Genomic DNA, 21,520 nt, shown 5'->3' on the forward strand with positions numbered 1-21,520 from the left:
GCTTTTGTCAAAGGAAATGAGACCACAAGTGTTCATATTATCTAAAATTGGCCTTGAAAGAGGTAAAGTTTTTGATTTTTATGATTGTGGAAACTTTGAGATGACTGATGTGGACAGGAAGCATAAGGGGTGACTCACTGTTGTTATGATGATTTGACAAATCACTCTATTCTTTGAGCCACCATCACTGCTTCAGCATGACTAGAACATGCGTGGGCATACTCAGGTCTACAGGTACAAATTCTATTTTTACTTATTAAAAAAATAAATACAAGCTATTTATATTGACTTCCTGATAGGGGATGATTCACCTTTCAGTTCGTCTCTGAAGTCATTTCGACTTTCAATAGCAATTCATTTTTTTTTTTTTTTTAATACAATAAATGTGTGGCTAATTAACTATATCTGAGGAAGACTCTTAAATGAATAACTAGTTGCACTCAGTGCCACATGCAATTTTGTATATATTTACATTTTTAGAGTAAAGCTTAAAGTAATTAAAATGATCTACATTTTAAACATCTCGAAGCTCGTTTTGGCTGCTCACTTATTTGCATGGGGTTGCCAAATGAGATTGATCTGAGTATTTGAGACTGAAGAGGATGGATATGTTATAATATAACTCTTAAAAAGTCAATTCTGCTTCTCTAAAAGGGTACTTTCGTTACTTACAGTAGTATTGTAACTGTAAAAGAATGCTGGAATTAAAGGAGCAGAGCCTGCTATGTTCTGGGAAAAATGCTTGTTCCTACATTTCCCACAATCCAAAGTCAGTAATTCTCAATAATTTCATTAAACGCTTTATTTCCTAGTAAAAGTCCTTGATGACCTTGATGTCATCGTTATGTCATCAGGATTTTTAAAAGCTCCCTCCAAAACCAACGAGGACACTATTCAGCTGATTTTACAGGCTGATTTGGTTTCCGCTTAATTTTTTTCTTATTGCACTGATTTTGGCTGAAAATAAGTATGGTCTTAATATTTTTACCCAAGTGACACAACCGAATTCTTTTTCAGCCACTTCTCCAAACCCGGAGTTGAGCCCTGGTCTTTCATTATAACAGCTGCGCATCTAGCAGCCATCAGAAACCATGCTGAAAAAGTGGAAGTCCATGTGTTTGTGTGGTCACAAAGGACAAGAAGAAAAAAAATCTTGGCACGCCATGTCGCCTGTTCATTAATATTTTGTGCGTTTCTTTGGTAGGTGGCTGCCAGAGCCGGAGTTTATGACATCCTCAACCAGCTGGGCTTCTCTGAGTTTGAAAACCCGAGGGACACGCCACTGGCCAGGCTGCGCTGCCGCTGGCAACAGCAAAACATTCTGTCACTTCCTTTCCGCGGGGAGTTCATCTGAGAGGGGATCACTGTGAATACGCCAAGACAGTACTGTGCTTTTCAGAATAAAAGACATTTACAATAACATAGTTATGCCTTCCGTATTTACCCTTATTTTCTGTATATCTTCACAACATCTGTTGTTTAATGTTACTGCTTTTTTCCTTTTTTTTCTCACTTGTGATGTTAACAGTTTTTAGCTGTATTAAAGTCTTTAAATCTCAGCAAGATTCTGTATTGGAAGTTGTGCCTTTACATCAGTGAATTTATTAATGTACTAATTTGTACATGTTTCCTTTCTTTTCTTTTCTTTAAATCACAGTAAAAATATGCTCACTTGCGACAGCTCTTTGAAACTTCAGCCAGAACTAGAGTTAAATGCTGTTATGGAGGAGGAGATCAGAAAATTCCAACAATTTATGTCACTGTGCATCTGATCCACTTTTTCAGAAGAGTCCCTATGTACATATGGAAGCTGTCAGTATTTAAATAACTGTGCTGTTGAGTTTTCCAAACGTTATTTGATAAGAGGATTTTGAGCGTTGCAAAGATGCTAAAATATGACAGCACTTATATGTTCCTCTGTTGTACCTGATTTTTTTTTTTTTTTACATTTGATTATATCTGTCATGATACAGGTACTAACATTTTTATGTGTTACATTTGACTTTGAAGCGCTCTGTGTTTTTTTGTTTTTAAACTTTGTTTAAAGCTGTAAAATTACTTCTGTCATGTGATGTGATTCTGCATTCTGCCCATTCTTCCTTCTTGTCAAAACATGGTCCACATATATATTACCAATAATGCAAATTCGCCTTCCTACACAGCCTCAAGCTGCTCATCTGCAGCTTGATGCAATAGAAGTCCGCAAAGCTTTAAAGCACCTTTGATGTGTACATTTGGAGGCGTTACTTTTATACCACCTTGGCTTGGGGAGCTTTCACATCATCCCAGATTCAAATTATTCATCTGCAAAATTAATGGATGGAAACAGCATCTGCAGATATTTGATGTGACTTGTTTTTTTTTTTTGTTTTTTTTAAATACACTTAGTGTTTATTGATGTGGATAAATATACCATTCCATAACTGCAGCTGATGTTCATTTCTTCAGTGGAGGGAAACAGCTGCATGATTCACTGTTTAGAACAAGAGTTTAAAGTTGCATTGTCTTTCAAACATTTACATCATTGTTTTCTCTGAATGCATGACAACACCAGATCTGTAGAGTAACTTTAACCCTGCAGGATTTCTTTAAAGTCTTGACATGTTCTTTGTTTGAGCATGTTACCGCTATATTATGAATCCTGCCTTATAACCAGAAAGATAAGCAAAAATCAAAGGATCAAAAATGATCAATTGTTCCTCCAGATACCTGTCATTCTTGTTTGTTTCATTGTGGCATTGCATAATGAAAGTGCACCCTTCAAGTTATCAAAAACATTGTGGTGATTGAAAATGGGAAGAAATTTAAAATACACAGTTTGTGTTGGAACATCTAATACCCATCTTTGTGATACTTGATTAAACACACAAATGTGCAGGTTGTATACTAAGAGATCCTGATATCTTAGCTAGGCTTTTAATTTAATTGTTTTTTTTTTCTTTTTTAACAGGCACTCTTCACAGAGTAAATGTCTTTTATTTGCTGTATGTACCAATTATTTTCTTGTTTGGAAGCTAAAATAAATATTTCAGATAGATCTAACAGAGTTTCTGCTTTTGATATCTTTTTTTTTTTTACGTGGAGAAAACTAAAACTTATCCATCTGCACCAAGGATTCGGATTTTTGTGCATAGGAGGGTTTTATGATTTTATTTTGCACACTACTGTCCTCTGTGCCTTGTTTTATTGAAGCTTCTGAAGTCTCCTGCGATGGAGCCAAATGATTGTCTTCCCTCCTCGGTTTCCTTTCTTTTTTCCTCCTTATCTCAGCATCATCTTTTGCTGCAGATACGCACCGCTGAGAACCCTCTCATATATCCGCGAGGCCTCTTTGTTTTGTGTCGGTGCCAACCTCGGAGAGCAGGACAGGTTATGAGCATCGAGCAGCGTACATTTACCCAAAACAGATGATTCATTGTTGGGCTGAAATCTTAACATATTCCATACACAGTAATAAAGAGCTTAGGCAGATCAAAAGACTAATCTGAGTTGCGTTTTGATGTGGACAGGTAAGGTCTTAATTAAAAAAATATGGTCAGTGTTTCAACAATGGAGGCCTGTGTGAGGATTAAAAGCCACCGGCCGGCACATCAGTGAAGCTCACTTGGCTTCGCTGGCCTGCTTTGAAAGTCTGATATCCCAGATCACTTCCCGTCTTGTAAGTGCATAGCAGGCTTATCTTCGGGACTACGGAAGTTGTTAGGACTTTATCACACCACAGCCTATCCTGGATTATTGTAAATGGAAACAAAGTGAGCCAGATTGAAAGGCTTCCTGTAGAGTTTGAGACTTTATGAGCTAATTCATCCCTCTTTGTGAGAGGGTTGGCAGGCCCTGAGGCACAGATAAATTCACCATAACACTTATTGTACACTGTTACTCTTTACCAATGGAGAAAAATTGGCAGATATGGAGAAGGTCTATTCAGTTGCAGCATGTGGCCAACTGGACTCCAGGTCAAGATAAGCCCAGGACATGAGGACCATGCTTGGATGATATAGCGGCCCCTCGCCTTTGAAATTCTTTCCAAACTCATTGAGATACTCCCCAATGTGAAACTCAAGCTAGTGGTTCTGAAGGATCCAGAAATTGCAGCAGACAAAGAGTGGCATTCAGAGGTGAGCAGCAAGAGGGGATGTAATGAACTTCATGTGAAAAGCTTCCCCCTGCAGATGAGAGAGCTGCTGAGGACAGGAGGCATCATGCCGGTGTAAGGGGTTCATGGGTGCATTGCCATCCTCTTTGATTGTTCTTGTGTGTATAAAGAACTTGTGTGCCTTAAAAAACACCTTGGGAACTCAAGTCTCAAACCTCTCAGGGATTTGATCAATATTAATAAGATTGTTAAGACCTTGCTCTTAAATCTTCTCTGGCAAATACGTGTCTGGGCCTTCATTTACCGTGAGCAATAATACACAATCCCTGTTAGGTTATTACACACACTACTGATCCAGGTAAAGTATCAACTGGCATGATAAAAAATACTGATTGGATTGATAGTGAGCTTTTAAATGCTTATTCCTATTCCCATTTGATCTTTTGGGATACATCCCCATGACTAAGGCTTTCTTATTTAGAGGCAGGGGTTCAAAGCATGGATGATTTGTTGAATTGTTGAATGAGTTTAAGCAGACTACATGAAAATAAAAGTAATGTAGTGGAGCCACTGGTAACACTCGTTATAGTAAAAGTCTCCATTAGGTTGCAGGGCATTCAGACGTAACCAAGACGACCTGCTGAAGTTCAAACTGAGCATGAGAATAGGGAAGAAAGGTTATTTAAGTGACTTTGAGCATGGTATGGTTATTGGTGAGACAGGCTTGTCTGAATCTACTGGGATTTCCCACACAGCCAGCGTTTACAGAGAATTGTCTGGAAAAGAGAAAATATCAAATGAGCATCAGTTTTTTGGGGTGAAAATGCTTTATTGATGCTAGAGATCAGAGGGGAATGGTCAGACTACTTCTAGCTAATAGTAAGACAACAAGTACCCCTGAATGAGGTATATAGAAGATCGTCTCTGAATGCATGTTGAACCCTATAGTAGATGGGCTACAAGAGCAGAAGACCATACTCGGTACTACTTCTGTCAGCTAGGAACAGGAAACTACGTTAAGGCTACAATTTGCACCAGCTCTCCAAAAGTGGACAATAGACATTTCGAAAATTTTGCCAGGTTGGATGAGCCTTCGTTTCTGCTGTAAAATCCAGATGGTAGACTCAGAATATAGCGTTAATAACATGAACGTTTGGATCCATCCTGCCTTGAATCAATAGTTGAGGCTACTGCTAGCAGTGCGATGCTGTGTGGGGATATTTTACAGTGGCTTGCAAAAGTATTCGGCCCCCTTGAACTTTTCCACATTTTGTCACATTACAGCCGCAAACATGAATCAATTTTATTGGAATTCCACATGAAAGACCAATACAAAGTGGTGTACACTTGAGAAGTGGAACGAAAATTATACATGATTCCAAACATTTTTTACAAATAAATAACTGCAAAGTGGGGTGTGCGTAATTATTCAGCCCCCTTTGGTCTGAGTGCAGTCAGTTGCCCATAGACATTGCCTGATGAGTGCTAATGACTAAATAGAGTGCACCTGTGTGTAATCTAATGTCAGTACTAATACAGCTGCTCTGTGACGGCCTCAGAGGTTGTCTAAGAGAATACTGGGAGCAACAACACCATGAAGTCCAAAGAACACACCAGACAGGTCAGGGATAAAGTTATTGAGAAATTTAAAGCAGGCTTAGGCTACAAAAAGATTTCCCAAGCCTTGAACATCCCATGGAGCACTGTTCAAGCGATCATTCAGAAATGGAAGGAGTATGGCACAACTGTAAACCTACCAAGACAAGGCCGTCCACCTAAACTCACAGGCCGAACAAGGAGAGCGCTGATCAGAAATGCAGCTAAGAGGCCCATGGTGACTCTGGACGAGCTGCAGAGATCTACAGCTCAGGTGGGGGAATCTGTCCATAGGACAACTATTAGTCGTGCACTGCACAAAGTTGGCCTTTATGGAAGAGTGGCAAGAAGAAAGCCATTGTTAACAGAAAACCATAAGACGTCCTGTTTGCAGTTTGCCACAAGCCATGTGGGGGACACAGCAAACATGTGGAAGAAGGTGCTCTGGTCAGATGAGACCAAAATGGAACTTTTTGGGCAAAATGCAAAACGCTATGTGTGGCAGAAAACTAACACTGCACATCACTCTGAACACACCATCCCCACTGTCAAATATGGTGGTTGCAGCATCATGCTCTGGGGGTGCTTCTCTTCAGCAGGGACAGGGAAGCTGGTCAGAGTTGATGGGAAGATGGATGGAGCCAAATACAGGGCAATCTTAGAAGAAAACCTCTTGAAGTCTGCAAAAGACTTGAGACTGGGGCGGAGGTTCACCTTCCAGCAGGACAACGACCCTAAACATAAAGCCAGGGCAACAATGGAATGGTTTAAAACAAAACATATCCATGTGTTAGAATGGCCCAGTCAAAGTCCAGATCTAAATCCAATTGAGAATCTGTGGCAAGATATGAAAACTGCTGTTCACAAACGCTGTCCATCTAATCTGACTGAGCTGGAGCTGTTTTGCAAAGAAGAACGGGCAAGAATTTCAGTCTCTAGCTGTGCAAGCTGGTAGAGACATACCCTAAAAGACTGGCAGCTGTAATTGCAGCAAAAGGTGGTTCTACAAAGTATTGACTCAGGGGGCTGAATAATTACGCACACCCCACTTTTCAGTTATTTATTTGTAAAAAATGTTTGGAATCATGTATGATTTTCATTCCACTTCTCACGTGTACACCACTTTGTATTGGTCTTTCACGTGGAATTCCAATAAAATTGATTCATGTTTGCGGCTGTAATGTGACAAAATGTGGAAAAGTTCAAGGGGGCCGAATACTTTTGCAAGCCACTGTATATGGGACACTGTGGTGTGAATAAGGCATGGCGGGACCACAGATCTGCATTTTGAGCCATCTTTATTCTTTCTACATGCATCACACTACAACAACACTCTCAACCCTGCTTCCCCGTGATTTAACACCGCGGGCCGGATCTGCAGATGCAGGTGCGTCCGCACGGCACCACAGACCACGCCCCACCACAGACACTTTAAAACTGAAGATCAATCCAATTACCCACCTTAGTATTGTTGCTGACCATGTCTGTCCCTTTATATCAACATCATGGTTGCTTTCAGCAGGATAACACATGTAAAGCTCAAAACATTTAATAATAAAACAAATAGCCAATTAGTTTCAAGATCTGAATCTTATAGAGCACCTTTGGGATGTGGTACTATGGCAGATTTGCATCATCAATGTACACCTGGCAAATCTGCAGGAACTGTGTAGAGGAATATTTCCACTAAGCTGTTGAATCTACGAAGACTTAAATGAGGTCTGAAAGCTAAAGGGAATCCAATCGATACTAGCAAAATGTACCTAACAAAGTGGGTGGCAAGTGTATTTATACTGCATAGTAATCAGTCAAACTACATTGCAAAGTTAGACCTTTATTTCAAACAATACCTGAATGTTAACTTAACAATGTGTATTTAAAATTATACAAAGCTTGATTAGCTGATTCGAAGCTGAAACAGAATGCTCTATTTGTTGTGATGCCAAGGAACACAAAACTGCAGCGCTGTGTAAAACACAGGCAGAAGTCATAACTCATCCCATGTGTCATTGTATTTTTGTCCTCTGTTTTAGGCTCAGCTGTGCAACATCAGTCAAATAAGCTTAAGCTGTTAAGTCAGTGAGTTAAAACTATGTTGGCACTTCGGGTGAACAAATAGAAGTTCACATAGCACTAGATTTAGCTGCTATTCTTTCAAGCTGTCTTCAGTTTAGTGATATGCTCTGTATGTTGGAGCATAACTCAAATGTTTGGCAACCTTTTAATATTTTATAAGCTAGTGATTCAATACAGTGAACTTTACATTCAATCTTTCTATAGTCACTACTTTTTATGAAACCAACCCTTGGTGTCAGATCAGCAACATTCTTTTGTTGCTTTTTGCTTTATTGGATAATAGTCTTATCTATAGACTCATGACTTAACTTAAACTTTCCCTCATGAACTTGAGATTTAAGACTTGCTCTGACAAACTTGGACTTTGTTGAAAAGATAACTCTGTTTCAGACATGAACAGGCCACAGCAATGTCACATTACTGCCACTGTCAGTGTCAGTGAGTCTCATTATACATGCAAGACTATCAGAAATGCACAGAAGGCTTCTCGGCACCTGGCAGCTGAGACTGACTCCAGCACCCCTGTGACACTAAGATTCATAAGGAGTTAAAGAGATGGATGGATGGAGTTCTAAACATGTTCTTCGGAGACCCAAGATGTAGATGTAAATGAACAGTAATTGAAAGGTAGAGGTAGTATTCCGTGATATGTTTTTGGTAATCTAAGGGTAGAAGGAGTAGTTTATCATTGTAGCAGATTCTTAAGTGTGTTTTTCAGACTTATAAATTATGTATTAAAAAAAGGATGAAGATCCCCTGGCGTCACTCATTTTTAGTTTTTTAAAACAGTAAGAGTGGAGAGCTGATGGGGGAGTGAGATGCCAAGAATGTTGCACACTCATACAATAGGGAATGGTCAGTCGCCACAAGCATACCCTGCTTTATCATCTATTTTAGCATAAATGGGATTGTAATAAATGAGCAAAATAAATAAGATTTAAAACAAACACCTCAGACCCTAGAAAATCAGAAAAGTGTTTAGAATTCAAATCAGCAGAAGGGCAGTTTTCTCGCACACTTCTATAGAACTGGAATTTGCAACTGCCTACTTGCCATTTAAAAGAAGCCCTAATACCTAACCTGGGCCCACAGCTAGAAAGAGGAAGTGTAGTGTAATTTTTGCATTCATTTTCCACAAAACTGAATGAAAAACAATAGTTTTTGAAATATAAAGAAACAGACAGGGTTAATTTAGTTCTGTTAGAGCTGCACAGGACTCCCAGATTAATCACATCTTTTTTAAAAAAAAAGGTAAAGTGAAACTTGTGTGCTCATTTTTAACCATCCGAACACTTCAGACGCTCCTCTTCCCGCAAGCTGCCGGGCAGACTAGCAGCTGCTTTGCATCTCTCTGCATCTCAGAGATGAAAAGTCACATATTTTCTCAGCACGCTGGCATGGCTAGACCACATTACAGCACACATTGAGGCATCCACAATTCCACACTCTATACTGCAACTTTTCCCCTCTGCTGAAAACACAGTGTGGGAGAAGACGTTTGATTCTTTACAGCTCCACCTGACAAAATTAAACCAGGCACTGTAAAGAAATTATATTTTAGGCATGGTTTAGGCTTTGAAGCCCATCTATGTGAAATATGAGCGGGAAATCTGCCAGCTAATATCTTTTTTCTCTCCTTTTTTTTTCCAGGAAAACTGACTCTTACATGTCTAATTGTACTTGAAAACTGGATTTGGAGACAAACCTATACCGAAGTTTTGATCTTACACTCCTGTTGTAAAGGACAGAGTGTTCTGTAGTAGAAAATTGTTCTGGTGTGTGGACTTAACCACAGACTGTAAGTGGAGCTATTCATTTTAGAGGGGAAAAACAAGACTTCTAATTGAATACTATGTTATATTGTGGAATGTCAATCTGGCTTTTGGAAACACATGAAAAAAAATCCTCCAAACAGTATGGATGGAAAAACTGCATAAAATCTTCTCACAAGGCAGTTAATGGTTTCCATCTCTTAATGCTGCGGTTAGTTTCCATTGCTTATTAATGCACAAGTCTGGATCACCATCCAAAATCCTCTCATTGCTGTCCTGGGGCAATGACTGCTCTAAACCCACACCTGCTCTGCATTGACCATCCTGGGAGTTTAATTAGCCCAAAATTAAAATATAGGCAGAGTACTCTTATCTGAGGCCCAGACGCAGTCGAGGAACTTGGGAGGAAAAAGAAGGTCCCGTCTAGACTCATGTTAGCCCAGCCCCCTTCTCTTCCTTTGAGAAGGATTGCAGAGTTGTTGGTTCAGTCTCAGGCTGGTTGTCATGTCTGACTAAGTCTGGACTCCAGCAGACTGAGCAGTGGCCAACAAAATCCTGGTTGCCCGAGCAGATCCAGCATTTTAATAGGCTGTCATTCCACCGATGGAATCTGCTGCACAGTTTTCACACATCCTAAGCCTCAAATGATGGCTTTGGATTTGTTCCTTTTCTCCAAAATGGAACAATATGCTCGCAGTGACATCTGCAGGATTAGCCATGATTATTTAACTTTAAACGCAAACCACTTGAGGTCATTAAATCGGATCATGCAGTGTGTATTTTGTTGATACCAGAACATGGAAAACGTGCAGTTATATCAAATCGCTTAGTATCCCTCTAGCCAATGATAGGCCTGAGTTTTCAAAAGGCACACCTGCACGTTACCCCAACATGTACTTTGACTCTGCATTTAAAGGATCTATGAAGGCAGATAAAAAACGAAGGTAGAGTGTTACATATGGTAAAACCAGTTTTAATGTGCAATGTTTTCTTTATGTTAGTAAAAAGGGTACATAAGGTAATTCACGTTATTTGCCTTGGCAGAAACTGAAGCTTCAGAGCTTTGGTTGCATTTTATAGCTTTTTTGCATGAAATAAACAAGAATCGACTGTAGCCGTCAAAAGTGTGAAAAACGTGAGCGTCCATCTTTCAAACCTTTACTCTTTTTTTTTTTTTTTTTTTTTTTTTGACATTTAAATGATTTTTTCATGCTATGCTTCGACAGTTAAAGCGCCTCTCTTCATTCATGGACATTACGCCTAACGCGTTTTTTTTTTTTTTTTTTTGCGGACTCGTGTGTAAACACTTAGGAGTTATGACAAAGCCTCTGGTTGAGTTTGTCTTCAGAATGAGAACTTTTAGAAGTTTAAAAGTCGCAAGGCTAAATATTCGGTCGTCTAGGGCAGAGATGGCGCTCCCACTATTGGCTGGTTGTGGCTTCAAGTCGAGCAGTTGAGACTTACGCAGCCGAGCCATTGGTGCGTAATGGTGCACGACTGGACGGCAGATGTTTCACCACCGGGACACTCTGTCTCTGCACACATTATCTGAACCCTTCTGAGTTTTTTTTTTTCTTCTTAGCGTAGGCGTGTGTTAACTTGGTCTCCTTACGATTTAAAAGTTACCTAAGAAGAAAGAGAGGAAGAAGAAGGGGGAAAAAAAGTGGACAACCTCTTCAAACCGTCCCGGTTTTTACCGGGGAGTTGTCGTCATCAGTACCCCAGATGTCCCCCCCTTTGCTCCCTGAATGGATAGGGCAGTCTTGGTCTATGCAGCTCATTGCAGGCCAAAAGATTGGAAACAACTTGTGAGTATCCGTCAGTTTGGCGTCTAGAGGGAAACGCTCAGAAATGCCCGGCTGCTTCGCTGGAGCTCAACTCTGAGGACTTTTCTCCTGCATTTGTGCTTTTCCAGGAGGGAGAACTCTGCTCTCAGTTTGCAGCAAGAAGGAAAACTTAGCGCTGAAGTGGCAGCTCTCACATTATAGTCCTCGCTATGGATTGTATGTATTTATTGATGTGCTTTTCACTCAGTCAAGTATTTTTGGAGTGTATTTTCGCAGCAGAAGCGCATGGTGAGTTATCCATTCCGTTTCCCTTTATTTTTTACACATGTTTTTACGGTGCAGAGAGATGCCCTGTAAAGTTTATAAAGTGGGGGGGAATAATGATAAAAATGAAGCCCTGCATCTATTGATGGGTCATACATAATAAACCCTGACAGCCTTACTGTTCAATCAATATAGGGTGTTGCTGTATTTCCACATTTCCACTGTGACTATCCACTGTCAGCTATATATAGTTGTTTCATAAAGACAGTATTAATGCTAAGATAATTCATTGTGTCATAATAAATATTATTTGTCTATATTTTGTTTTGTTTTTTACTCAATCGTGCATGTGTAGTTTCTGTTTAAACTGCTTAGTTGTCATTTCCTTTGGAACTTGCTTTGCATAGGTCACTACTGTCATTCTCACTTGACACTGTCTGTCTCATCAGAAAAAATCTCTGGAAAGTTAAGTGAATATGGTCTTATCGTGCCATTCAGCACAGACTCCCATGGCCGGTACATTTCTCATGTGGTCTCAGCTGGAATTGGAAGTAAAGGTGCTGCTGCTCCTGTTGTTGATGCTGTCTCAGGCTTTGGCAGCAGAAGAAGGGTGGCCCGCAGTGCCCCTGAGATGCCCTCAGTCACCTCAGTGTCGGCTCAGCACTTATTTTTCAATGTTACTGTGTTTGGGAAAGAATTGCACCTCCGCCTGAGGGCCAACAGGAGGCTGGTGGCCCCAGGGGCTTTTGTGGAATGGCAAGAGGACTTTAAGGAAAAGGCCAAGGAACGAATCCAAGGAGACTGTGTTTTCAGTGGAGATGTGACTGACATGCCAGATGCTTCTGTGGCTATCAGCAATTGTGATGGACTGGTAAGTGTCACTACTGCAGGTGTGAAACAGTAGTATGATGCTTTCACTTCTTTGACACTGTGTCAGCCAGAATATGCTTTGACATGTATTTTTTCATATCCAGAAAGTCTCCCGGGGCACTTAGTGATTCCACATAACATCATCACATTAGATAAAAAGGGTTACATCATCTGAAATCCTTTGATGATGTTAAAAGGCTGCTGTCATCATGCCAGCATGGATACTTAATAACATGTTTGCATTGTATTAAAGAAATGTCAGCGTTATTTACAAAATGTCTCTCACAACATCTTTACAATGCTGCCCATCTGTATATATTTTCCAAAACATCCCACCCACTAGGCTCTGTGTGGACTAGCTTGAATGCTGTTTTTTTGTTGTTGTTGTTGTTATTAGACTCATTTTCCCAGGCTAGATCAGACCAATTTGGAAAATTACAGAACAAACATCTCAAAGGATGAGCCTGATTGCATTTCTTTCTGCTGATGACCATCTGAGTGTTGATAACATAGACGTAAATTCATGTAGCAGGCTTTAGCCTAGCCTTTGAAAATGTCAAAATCAGTGAGCTTCAGGGATGTCTTCTTATTTTTGAATGTTGTTTTTATGCAGAGTTGACATGACAACATAACCTCTCATAAACATAACATAGAAGGTCTGATAACTGAACAGCTGAACCAACCACAGGACATTATAATGATGCCTTGGTCAAACTTTTCCATAGTGTAGTGGAAAAAGTGTGAGTGTTTTAAACCTTTGGTACGTTGGTAAAGTTGTTAGGCAGTTCTTAAGACTCGTATTGTATTTTTTATTTTGTGGTAGTGTAGTTTTAACATTGCAAATACCTAAAGCCAACATGTTTGGTGAAATGTAATTACATTTTCTGTAAAATGGTTGAAAAAAAAAGTTATAGGTAGTTGTGACACAGCACAGTTGGACTTTATGAGAGTAAGTGTACAGGAAGCTAGTTCAGAGGAAGCTGTAAAGACAAATTTGAATCAAGAGAGAACTAAAGAACAAGGGGTCTGTTTACTTCCTATTAAAGCCACTAATCCATCTAGCTATCCATTTTGTTATTATCCAGTACAGGTTCATGGGGTGCTAGAGCTTCTCCCAGCTGTCACTGGTACACCCTATTAACAATCACTGTAGCACAAATGACTGTAATTAACTTGAAGAGTTGAGGTGATGCTCCATAGGTAGCAGTGAATGGATCTGTACAGCATACAACATTATTTACTTCTGCTTCTAGATAAAACAAAAACAAACAAATACAAATTTTATTCTAGTTTTTGCACATGTAGCGGTTGCCGTTGTTTTTATAGGGTAGGGTTCTTGCTCATAAAATGCTAGCATTCTACTAATGGTTTACCGCTTATTTACTGTGTAAAACAATGAAAAAAATGATTTATCTCCTTCCAGGATTGAACTGGGGATCTTTTCCTCATTGGTCTTATTGTGCCATTCGATCTGTAAATGACTATGCTATAGAATCCAGATTAAAAATTGCCAGAATTTATTTTTCAACCAAGTAAAAGTGCTTTTCCCCTCAATATTCCAACATATACTGTATATTTTGTTAAATATACTTTAATTTAACTTTAATATTTGTGACTTAACATGCTTTTACTCATGCAGTATACTTTTATACGGCATAGGATGTGTGGGAAATCTCTTGTTTTGTTTAATGCTTTGACTTAATTATAAACCAGCCACATGTGACAGTTTGAGATAATAAAGCTAATTTTTAACTTAGCAATTAAGTCTCCTGTGTTCCAATGACTCCTTTTAATATGTAGGCGTAGGAGCCAGGTGAGGTGGTATAGGCCATCCAATTAGAACGCAAACTTCAGCTTATATACTTGAAAGAATTACACTTACTGAAAACAGTCATAAGTATTCAGAATGTCTCCTTCATCTCAGTCTTGTGCACACCTATTTCAGTAAAGTGTTGCCCAATATTACATATCTACAAAGTGTATTAATGCCTCTTAGAGCTCGAGAGAACTACAGTTAGGCAGTAATTCTCAGTGGGCATCCATGCTTTATATTGCGATAGTTGTTTAGTTCATTAACAGTATGAAATTGTGGCTTAGTGTAGCTTTTGTGAGTCAGAGCTAATTAGCTGCAACTTATACAGGTGACAATTAATGGTGGCTTAATATTTGAAACATGCAGTTTGAATATTTTTGTACTTTGCTAATAAAAAAATTAGGGAGTAATAGTGTTTAAGTAAGGCTTGGTTGAGCTTTTTTGACCACTTTGCCAGATCCTAAAAGTCAGGTCCTAAAAGGAAACAGCTACTGGACCCCATCACCAAAGCTGAACAATGAAACTGGCTTAAAACATTCTTAGGTTTGGCGTAGTTCAGAATGAAAGACCACATTCACAAGAGGCCTGTCTGTCTTCTGCAGCATTGTACTCCACTATTACCAATATTATGTGCCTCATTTTGCACTAACACAGTCTCTTGGTATAACCAATATAAAGCTGTGTTATACTGACAGAGCAGAGCGATGGGAGGTGAGACACTAATGGATGTTTGCAGTTGGGAAAATTAGAGTGAATTTCCAAACAAGCATGTGACATTTGAAATGGCAGGCTGACCACATTGAAGCTACCTTTGAGCTTTACTGAAGCAGCTCCTGAACTGTTCTGACAAAAACCGCATGCGTGGAAGTAGAGTGAAGATAAAGTCACCTGGAAGCTTTTGAAATCCTTCACAGGAGACAGATGCATGTAATGTTCAATTTATGATTCCTTTTGTAAAGGACTACACATTGTGAAACACTGATTAAATAGTTAATCCAACCTTGAGTTGAAAGATTATTGAGGGGCAGTTCTCCTTTCAATGATCATCTGTTAATTACAATAGCAAAGAGGAAAAAAAGAGATGCATCAATTGAAAAGAAAACAACCTTTATGTACTGATTCAAGTCTGCAGGTGACAGCAATTAACCTTGTTTTGACTCTAAGCCATATTTCAACTCTGCTTCCAGATATGTTTGTCAAAACAGCGGAGCTTTTTGTCTCGCACAATTCGAAGAAACAATAGAGGGGTCCTAATGTATTTAATTGGTTGCCATCACTATGCCATCACTACTGCCATCACGTCTTTATTATAATTAACACAAGAAAATATGCTGAAACTAAGAAAAAAGCAGATAGAAACACTTCTCTCTTCTTTTTGAATGTAACGATAGTGAGCGGTATACAGACAATGAAATGCAGTGTTCACACAGAAATCACAAGTTATTTCTGAAAGCCAACTGTGTACCCTTCAGTGGCAACAAGTGACACACTGGCCCTATGCAGAACACTGTCCTATTCACCTAGAAACATGGTAGAAATGTCTGATTTGTTATAAAGCACAGTATAAGAGAGAGCAATCCTGGTGTGTTTTTTTTCTCTAGTTTAAACCATGTTTTCTTAGCTATTTTCTAATATTGTGTTCTGAAAGCTTCTGTTGTGCTTTTTCAGTTAAAATTTGTTGTACTAGCTTTCTTGAACTAACCCCAACAGAAACTTTTTTGTTGGTTTCTGTTTTCCAAGCCCCTATTTGTACCCTCGGTTTAAAAGTAGTAGACACAAGCATATTCACTAACTTGTCACATAAGGCTAGTCAACTGGCTTGGTCTACAAGGTTCATGGGATACTATTGTTGTGTCTCAAATCTTAAATTTAAAACTGCACTGGACGCTCCTTGGATGGTCTTTTTATAATGACAAAACAAGGTAAGTGTGGAATGCACTGCATTTGTGAGCTTTAAAAGTCCCCATCTTGGTTACAGTATGTAGTAGAAAGAGAGGAACTACCAACCAGATTTTAGCTAAATTTGTTCTACAGGCATTAGATCTGCTATATTTTGTTATACGGATATTAGGCCTCAGTCACAAAGGCCTAGAGACCTAGCAACCGAGTGCAATCAAGGTGAAAATGTTTATTTCCTGAGTGCTTCCTGGTGGTTGCTGGCAGTTGCTGTGAAATCAATCACTAAAACTGCATTCACATAGGCCTATGGATGCAAGAGCCCCCTGGTAATCACTGGTTACTAGATAAATGAGTGTATTTTGCAGCTATTTGAGGAATAGTTGATGGAGGTTGCTGGTAGTCACTAGGGTGAAACTAGTCGCAAAGAGATATGTTGTGCACCACCCAAAAATCTTCTTTTCATTACTTTGCTCACTAGCAGTTTGTTTTATTAGAGGTAGTTTTATTAGAAGATGCCAACTTGTCTGCAGACTCATGCAAGCTACTTGCCAGGCAAGAGTGAAACTGTTAAAAATGCAAGACAATTTGAAAAGACCATTTGCATTCAGAGTAAAAGTTGAACCTTTTGAAATATGTTGAAAATGTGTTGATATCCTCCATTTCTGGTTTGTGTCACACTTTTTGCATTTTACTTGAATTGTCAAAGGCGATCTATTATTTCTCTACAGGTCAGAGAGTAAATGGAGAGTCTTTTCAAATAAGTTGACAACTCCATGCAAACTACAGGTAGCTATTTATAATTTATAACCGTTTTTTTTGTTGTTGTTGTTTTTTTTTTTTTTTTTTACAAATTTTTACAAAGGTAGAAACGATATTAGAAACACCCTTCAAACATTTTACAAGTGTTGATGATGGACAGTTTGTCCACCAGAGGGCACTATACAACTTGGCTAAAAGTGTTTAGAACACCACAATAAGCTCATCTGAGCCAAGTAAGGTAGGAGGTAAATAAGTAACTTATGACAATATCTTGTAATATCTCAGTTAGGGTTTATTGAAAAAAACTACACATAACAAATGTTGGGGAAATCTATTTAAGTTTGTTTATGTCTGTAAGAAAGAAAATTGACTAATAGATTGGATATTTAAATCACCAAATATCAGTGTAAGTCTTAAAAATCTGCTAGCAATTGAAGCAATCACGAGGAGTCAGCAACCTCCTGCAACCGCTCACCAACTGATCAGGGAATACACATTATTCTCTAGCAACTGGAGGTTGCCACACGGTCTTTGGGCCTGTGTGACTGACCAATAAATTAACCTGGTAGTATTATATTCTCTGGTATATTAAAGTGTCCATTTAAAGAATATACACATTTACTGTGTAAATTTACTGTGGTAAACACTTCCTGAACTTTTATAACCTCCAGTTAAATGTTATGTTTCCCACTTGTCAATATGATATTGAAAGGATGCTGCAGTTATTCCTTACTGAAGCAATGAGCTCATTGAAAATAATAAAAGCAGATAAGAAAATTCTGTTACAGGAGTGTCCTTCACAACATAAACCACTGGGAAAGCAGTATGATATATGAGGCTCAGAATAAAAGATAACATCAAATTAACATCATTTTGTATATATTTTTAGGTAAGATTTGAGTATGCTTTTACTCTGAAACAAATGCATTGTTTCAAAGGCAAATTGTTATGAGGTAGAAATTTACATTTTCACAGACTGATGTGATCAAATCACGCAGTAAATAAAAACCCTAACACTGAAATCTGCATGTGATTTAAAGTTTTTTTTTGTCACTTTGTGTCAAGAAAAAAAAACAAAAACAAAACAAAAACATGCTGCTGCTAATCTCCGAGATTAGATCTCCACGAACAATATTGCACTTTATCGTCGGTCATGGTGGCAAAAGTCTTAAACTCAGTAAGGAAACCAAAACTATCTGCATCACTAAAGACCGCTAAATACATGTGGGAAACTATGCTTTGTTTGTCGTTTAGGTGAACTTATTCTTTAAAAAGGCTGCTGTCAGACTGTTACCAATATAGTACATGTGTTTCCTTGCATCAGAGCCAACATAAACATGGACTTGTTCGTGCATGCAGGGATTTTCAAGCAGCATTTTTGAAGTTGCACAAACAGCTCGGAGGCAAATTATTTAGTCTGATGTGTCTGCTTTACGTACACCGAAGATCAAGTATGATGAAAGGACTCAGTCTGAAAAGGATAAGAATGCGAGTCATATGCTTAGATTGTTAAATGCGGGCCAAATCTTTAAGATGCACTCTAAGTCTTAGGCTACGTTCACACTGCAGGTTTTAATGCTTAATTCCAATTTTTTGATCAAATCTGATTTTTTTGTCTGCTTGTTCACACTACAAATAAAATGTGACAGCAAACGCGCTCTAGTGTAAACCCTCAAAGCGGCCCGCATGGGCAAAAGAAGACGTCACACACAACGCGCTCTGTTTAGACCCAGACCAAACAGTATTGTTTGACTGATGGCTCTTAATATAAAGACTTGTTTCAGACTTTACGTTTCCCAATTTTGCTTTAAGTTATGAAGTTATTTTGTTATTTACATATGGCCTAATAACTACTATACTACTACTACTACTATCCTTATTGCTGTTTTAGAGAGAAGCGGTGCTTCAAAGGATAGTTGCAGATTTCTGTCAGAATCTGCAGATTATACAGTACAAACAAAATGTTCACGTTTCTCCAACGCTGTCTTCCCAACAGTTTCACTAACATGTACACTGGATGGCCAGGAAGCGTTCACGATGTCTTCTCCGGCGCTGATAATTGGCGTCTGTCTTGTGTCAGTGACGTAAAAGACGGCTTTAATGCGACATGACCATTCAAACAGCAGTCGCTTTCTAAAACATCAGATATGTATCGGATTCAGTACCACATACGAAAGTGACCCAAGTCGGATTTGAAAATATCGGATTTGTGCTGTTCACACTGTCATACCATGATCGGATATGGGTCGCATATGGTGAAAAAAGTCGGAATTGATGCGCTTTTGCCTGCAGTGTGAACGTGGCCTATATGTACCACCAGCACTCAATCTTCAAAAGCTTTTTGATGGACTTCAATACAGACCAAAGATTTTGCAATTTCACTTTGTATTTTACCCATAGTTGACTACAGCCCAATTGCAGTGAATCCCACACACTGTGCTAAATAATTATCTGGATGGAGATTGAAGTAATGTGGCTGTAGCCTGAATTATGGGAAGTGGATAGCACAGTTTTAGAGTGTGTATGTGTGTGTTTTTTTTTTAAATTTTCATGACAACAAAGTGCTAAAAGGTGAGGAACTCATCAATAGTCATCATAATTCTTGTCTTGCAATTTTTTAAGCGGTTTCATTCTCTTTACTACAGCTGTATTTCAGTGATAAGCCTCTCTAATTTTTCCTCTGCAGTGAGGCTGCTCCCAGAAAGATGACTCCTACAAACAGATTAAACTATCTGGTCTCCTACCCTGTGTTAAAATGTGCAAGATTTCTGGCATTTGAATCTCATTACAATATGCAGAGTAAAGCTGCTTGTTAATCTTGAATATATTTGGTTTCACGGATTTTTAGCTGAACTTGCAAAGATAGAAAGTTCAACATAACTTTGTAAGTATTTGACAAAAACAGATCCACACTTTCAGTTTCATTTGAAGGTGCTTTGCATCTAGTGACTGCCAGAATCTGTGATGTCATCCTCTGAATGTGGCTCCTGCTAGATGGCAACAGCTGTGCGCTCCAGGAGAGCATGAGCTATTGTTGCGAAGCGATGAGTGGTGGCTATGATGATACTGTGTCCTGCTCATGTGTTGGGAATTAGCACAGATGATGGGCTGATTGTATTACATGTGTGATAGTGACACGAGTGCCAGATAACCGCGGGAGGAAAAGCGCTATTTCTGTGTCCATCAGTTAAAAAGAGGGTGAGCCACCCGGCAACAGTCAGTGAGTTGGGAGTTGGCTTACTTGTGTGTGTGTGTGTGTGTGTTTGTGTGGTGGGGTGGGGATGGTAGGGGTGGTGATGGTGGGGTTGGGGTGTTTTCCATCCACTGAGAATGGAAAAATGCTTGCATAAATTGTTCTATTCATGAATCTTTGCAGGGACTCTGTTCTGAGCTTTTCCCACTCCAGTATTCCAGGATTCTCTGGCTTTCCAGTACTTTGCTGGCACTGAGGTAAAGTCACTAAATTAAGAGCTCCATCAGTGGAAGCCCAACATCTCAGCCAATAACGTGATTTATTTCCACTCACTCTAATCCTTATTTGTAGCAGCTGTGTTATGTCTGCATAAACAGGTGCTCATTCAAACACACACTGGGATCCAGGACACACACAGTTACGTTTACTGCTGCTGCTACTTCTTTGTGTACCAATTTTACCTTGATGCTTATTTCTACAACTGTTCCTTCTACAAAGTTTATTCTTCTAATTCTTGAAGAAGGCTGTTATTACTACTTACCTCTCCTTCTACTCCCATTAAGAATATTTAAAATACTAATAAAAGAAGTATATTAATAGATTATGTAAATTTTCAAGGAGATTCAAATCAGTTTGCTTCTAAAATCAGCCTGTTTTTCCTTAAGTGTTTATTTTATTCCTACATTATTGTGCATGCATGTAAATATAGAGTATGTAGGCTTATGGCGATTATACCCCTAATTTTCTTCATAGTTATCTTCTTGATCACATGGTATGCGTGCCCTTTCTGGCTCAGCACAGTGAGATGTGAAAGTTGATAAAAAGGAATCATGTAGTAATCCCCAGCTCCCACAACCTGTCTTATACGATTATTTCAAACCCTCGACTCTGCTGAGTCCAGCATTGCTGAGCCACGATTTAGTTGCTGGCTTACTGATCATCCCGGTTTGCCACAAAACCTTTTATCCAGCGTCACTGACATGGCTGTTGCTGCCAGTATATTATGAATATTGAGTCAGAAGTCCCATCTCTTCTATCCATCAACAACGCTGAGGTTATGCATCTCGCTTTGGCCTGTTCATGAAATGAACCGCCTGACCTCACGATAAAAAGAGGACTTAACTTGCCCTCAGAGACTGGGGGCAAGGATTCTAAAACCAAAATTATATAAACATTCTCTAATTACAGGTTAAGCTACAGGAATGATAGCTGGATTTTGATTTCCTTACACGTTGCAGCACAAGCATCGGCAGCCCTTGGCACTTGCTCCATTTTTAGATTGCGTTTTCCTTTCATGGACTATAAGAGATGCCTCCATCAGATTATCTAAGTAGATGATGTAAAAAGATCGCTGTGAATGATCCCAGAAGCATGTTGTGACACTGCCTTTGTGTG

General features: G+C 39.1%; 2 protein-coding genes across 8 annotated transcripts in view; both read left to right on the plus strand.

Annotated features, from left to right (window-relative positions):
- pald1a (phosphatase domain containing paladin 1a) overlaps positions 1–3,042 on the plus strand; it is a 64,330-nt gene extending 61,288 nt beyond the window's left edge. For all 5 annotated transcript variants that reach the window (XM_063481975.1, XM_063481977.1, XM_063481976.1 and 2 more), the window contains exon 20: positions 1,205–3,042. In XM_063481975.1, coding sequence (XP_063338045.1) covers positions 1,205–1,354 — 150 coding nt within the window. In that variant the 3' untranslated portion in view covers positions 1,355–3,042. The remainder of the gene's footprint in view (positions 1–1,204) is intronic.
- A 7,899-nt stretch (positions 3,043–10,941) lies between these two features.
- The window catches only part of LOC134633817 (A disintegrin and metalloproteinase with thrombospondin motifs 14), a 62,203-nt gene continuing 51,624 nt past the window's right edge, over positions 10,942–21,520 (plus strand). For 2 of the 3 annotated variants that reach the window (XM_063482885.1, XM_063482887.1), the window contains exons 1-2: positions 10,942–11,615; positions 12,041–12,462. In XM_063482885.1, coding sequence (XP_063338955.1) covers positions 11,537–11,615; positions 12,041–12,462 — 501 coding nt within the window. In that variant the 5' untranslated portion in view covers positions 10,942–11,536. The remainder of the gene's footprint in view (positions 11,616–12,040; positions 12,463–21,520) is intronic. The other variant, XM_063482886.1, reaches the window with a different exon arrangement.

Source organism: Pelmatolapia mariae, linkage group LG8 (genome assembly GCF_036321145.2).
Source record: "Pelmatolapia mariae isolate MD_Pm_ZW linkage group LG8, Pm_UMD_F_2, whole genome shotgun sequence".
NCBI lineage: Eukaryota > Metazoa > Chordata > Actinopteri > Cichliformes > Cichlidae > Pelmatolapia > Pelmatolapia mariae.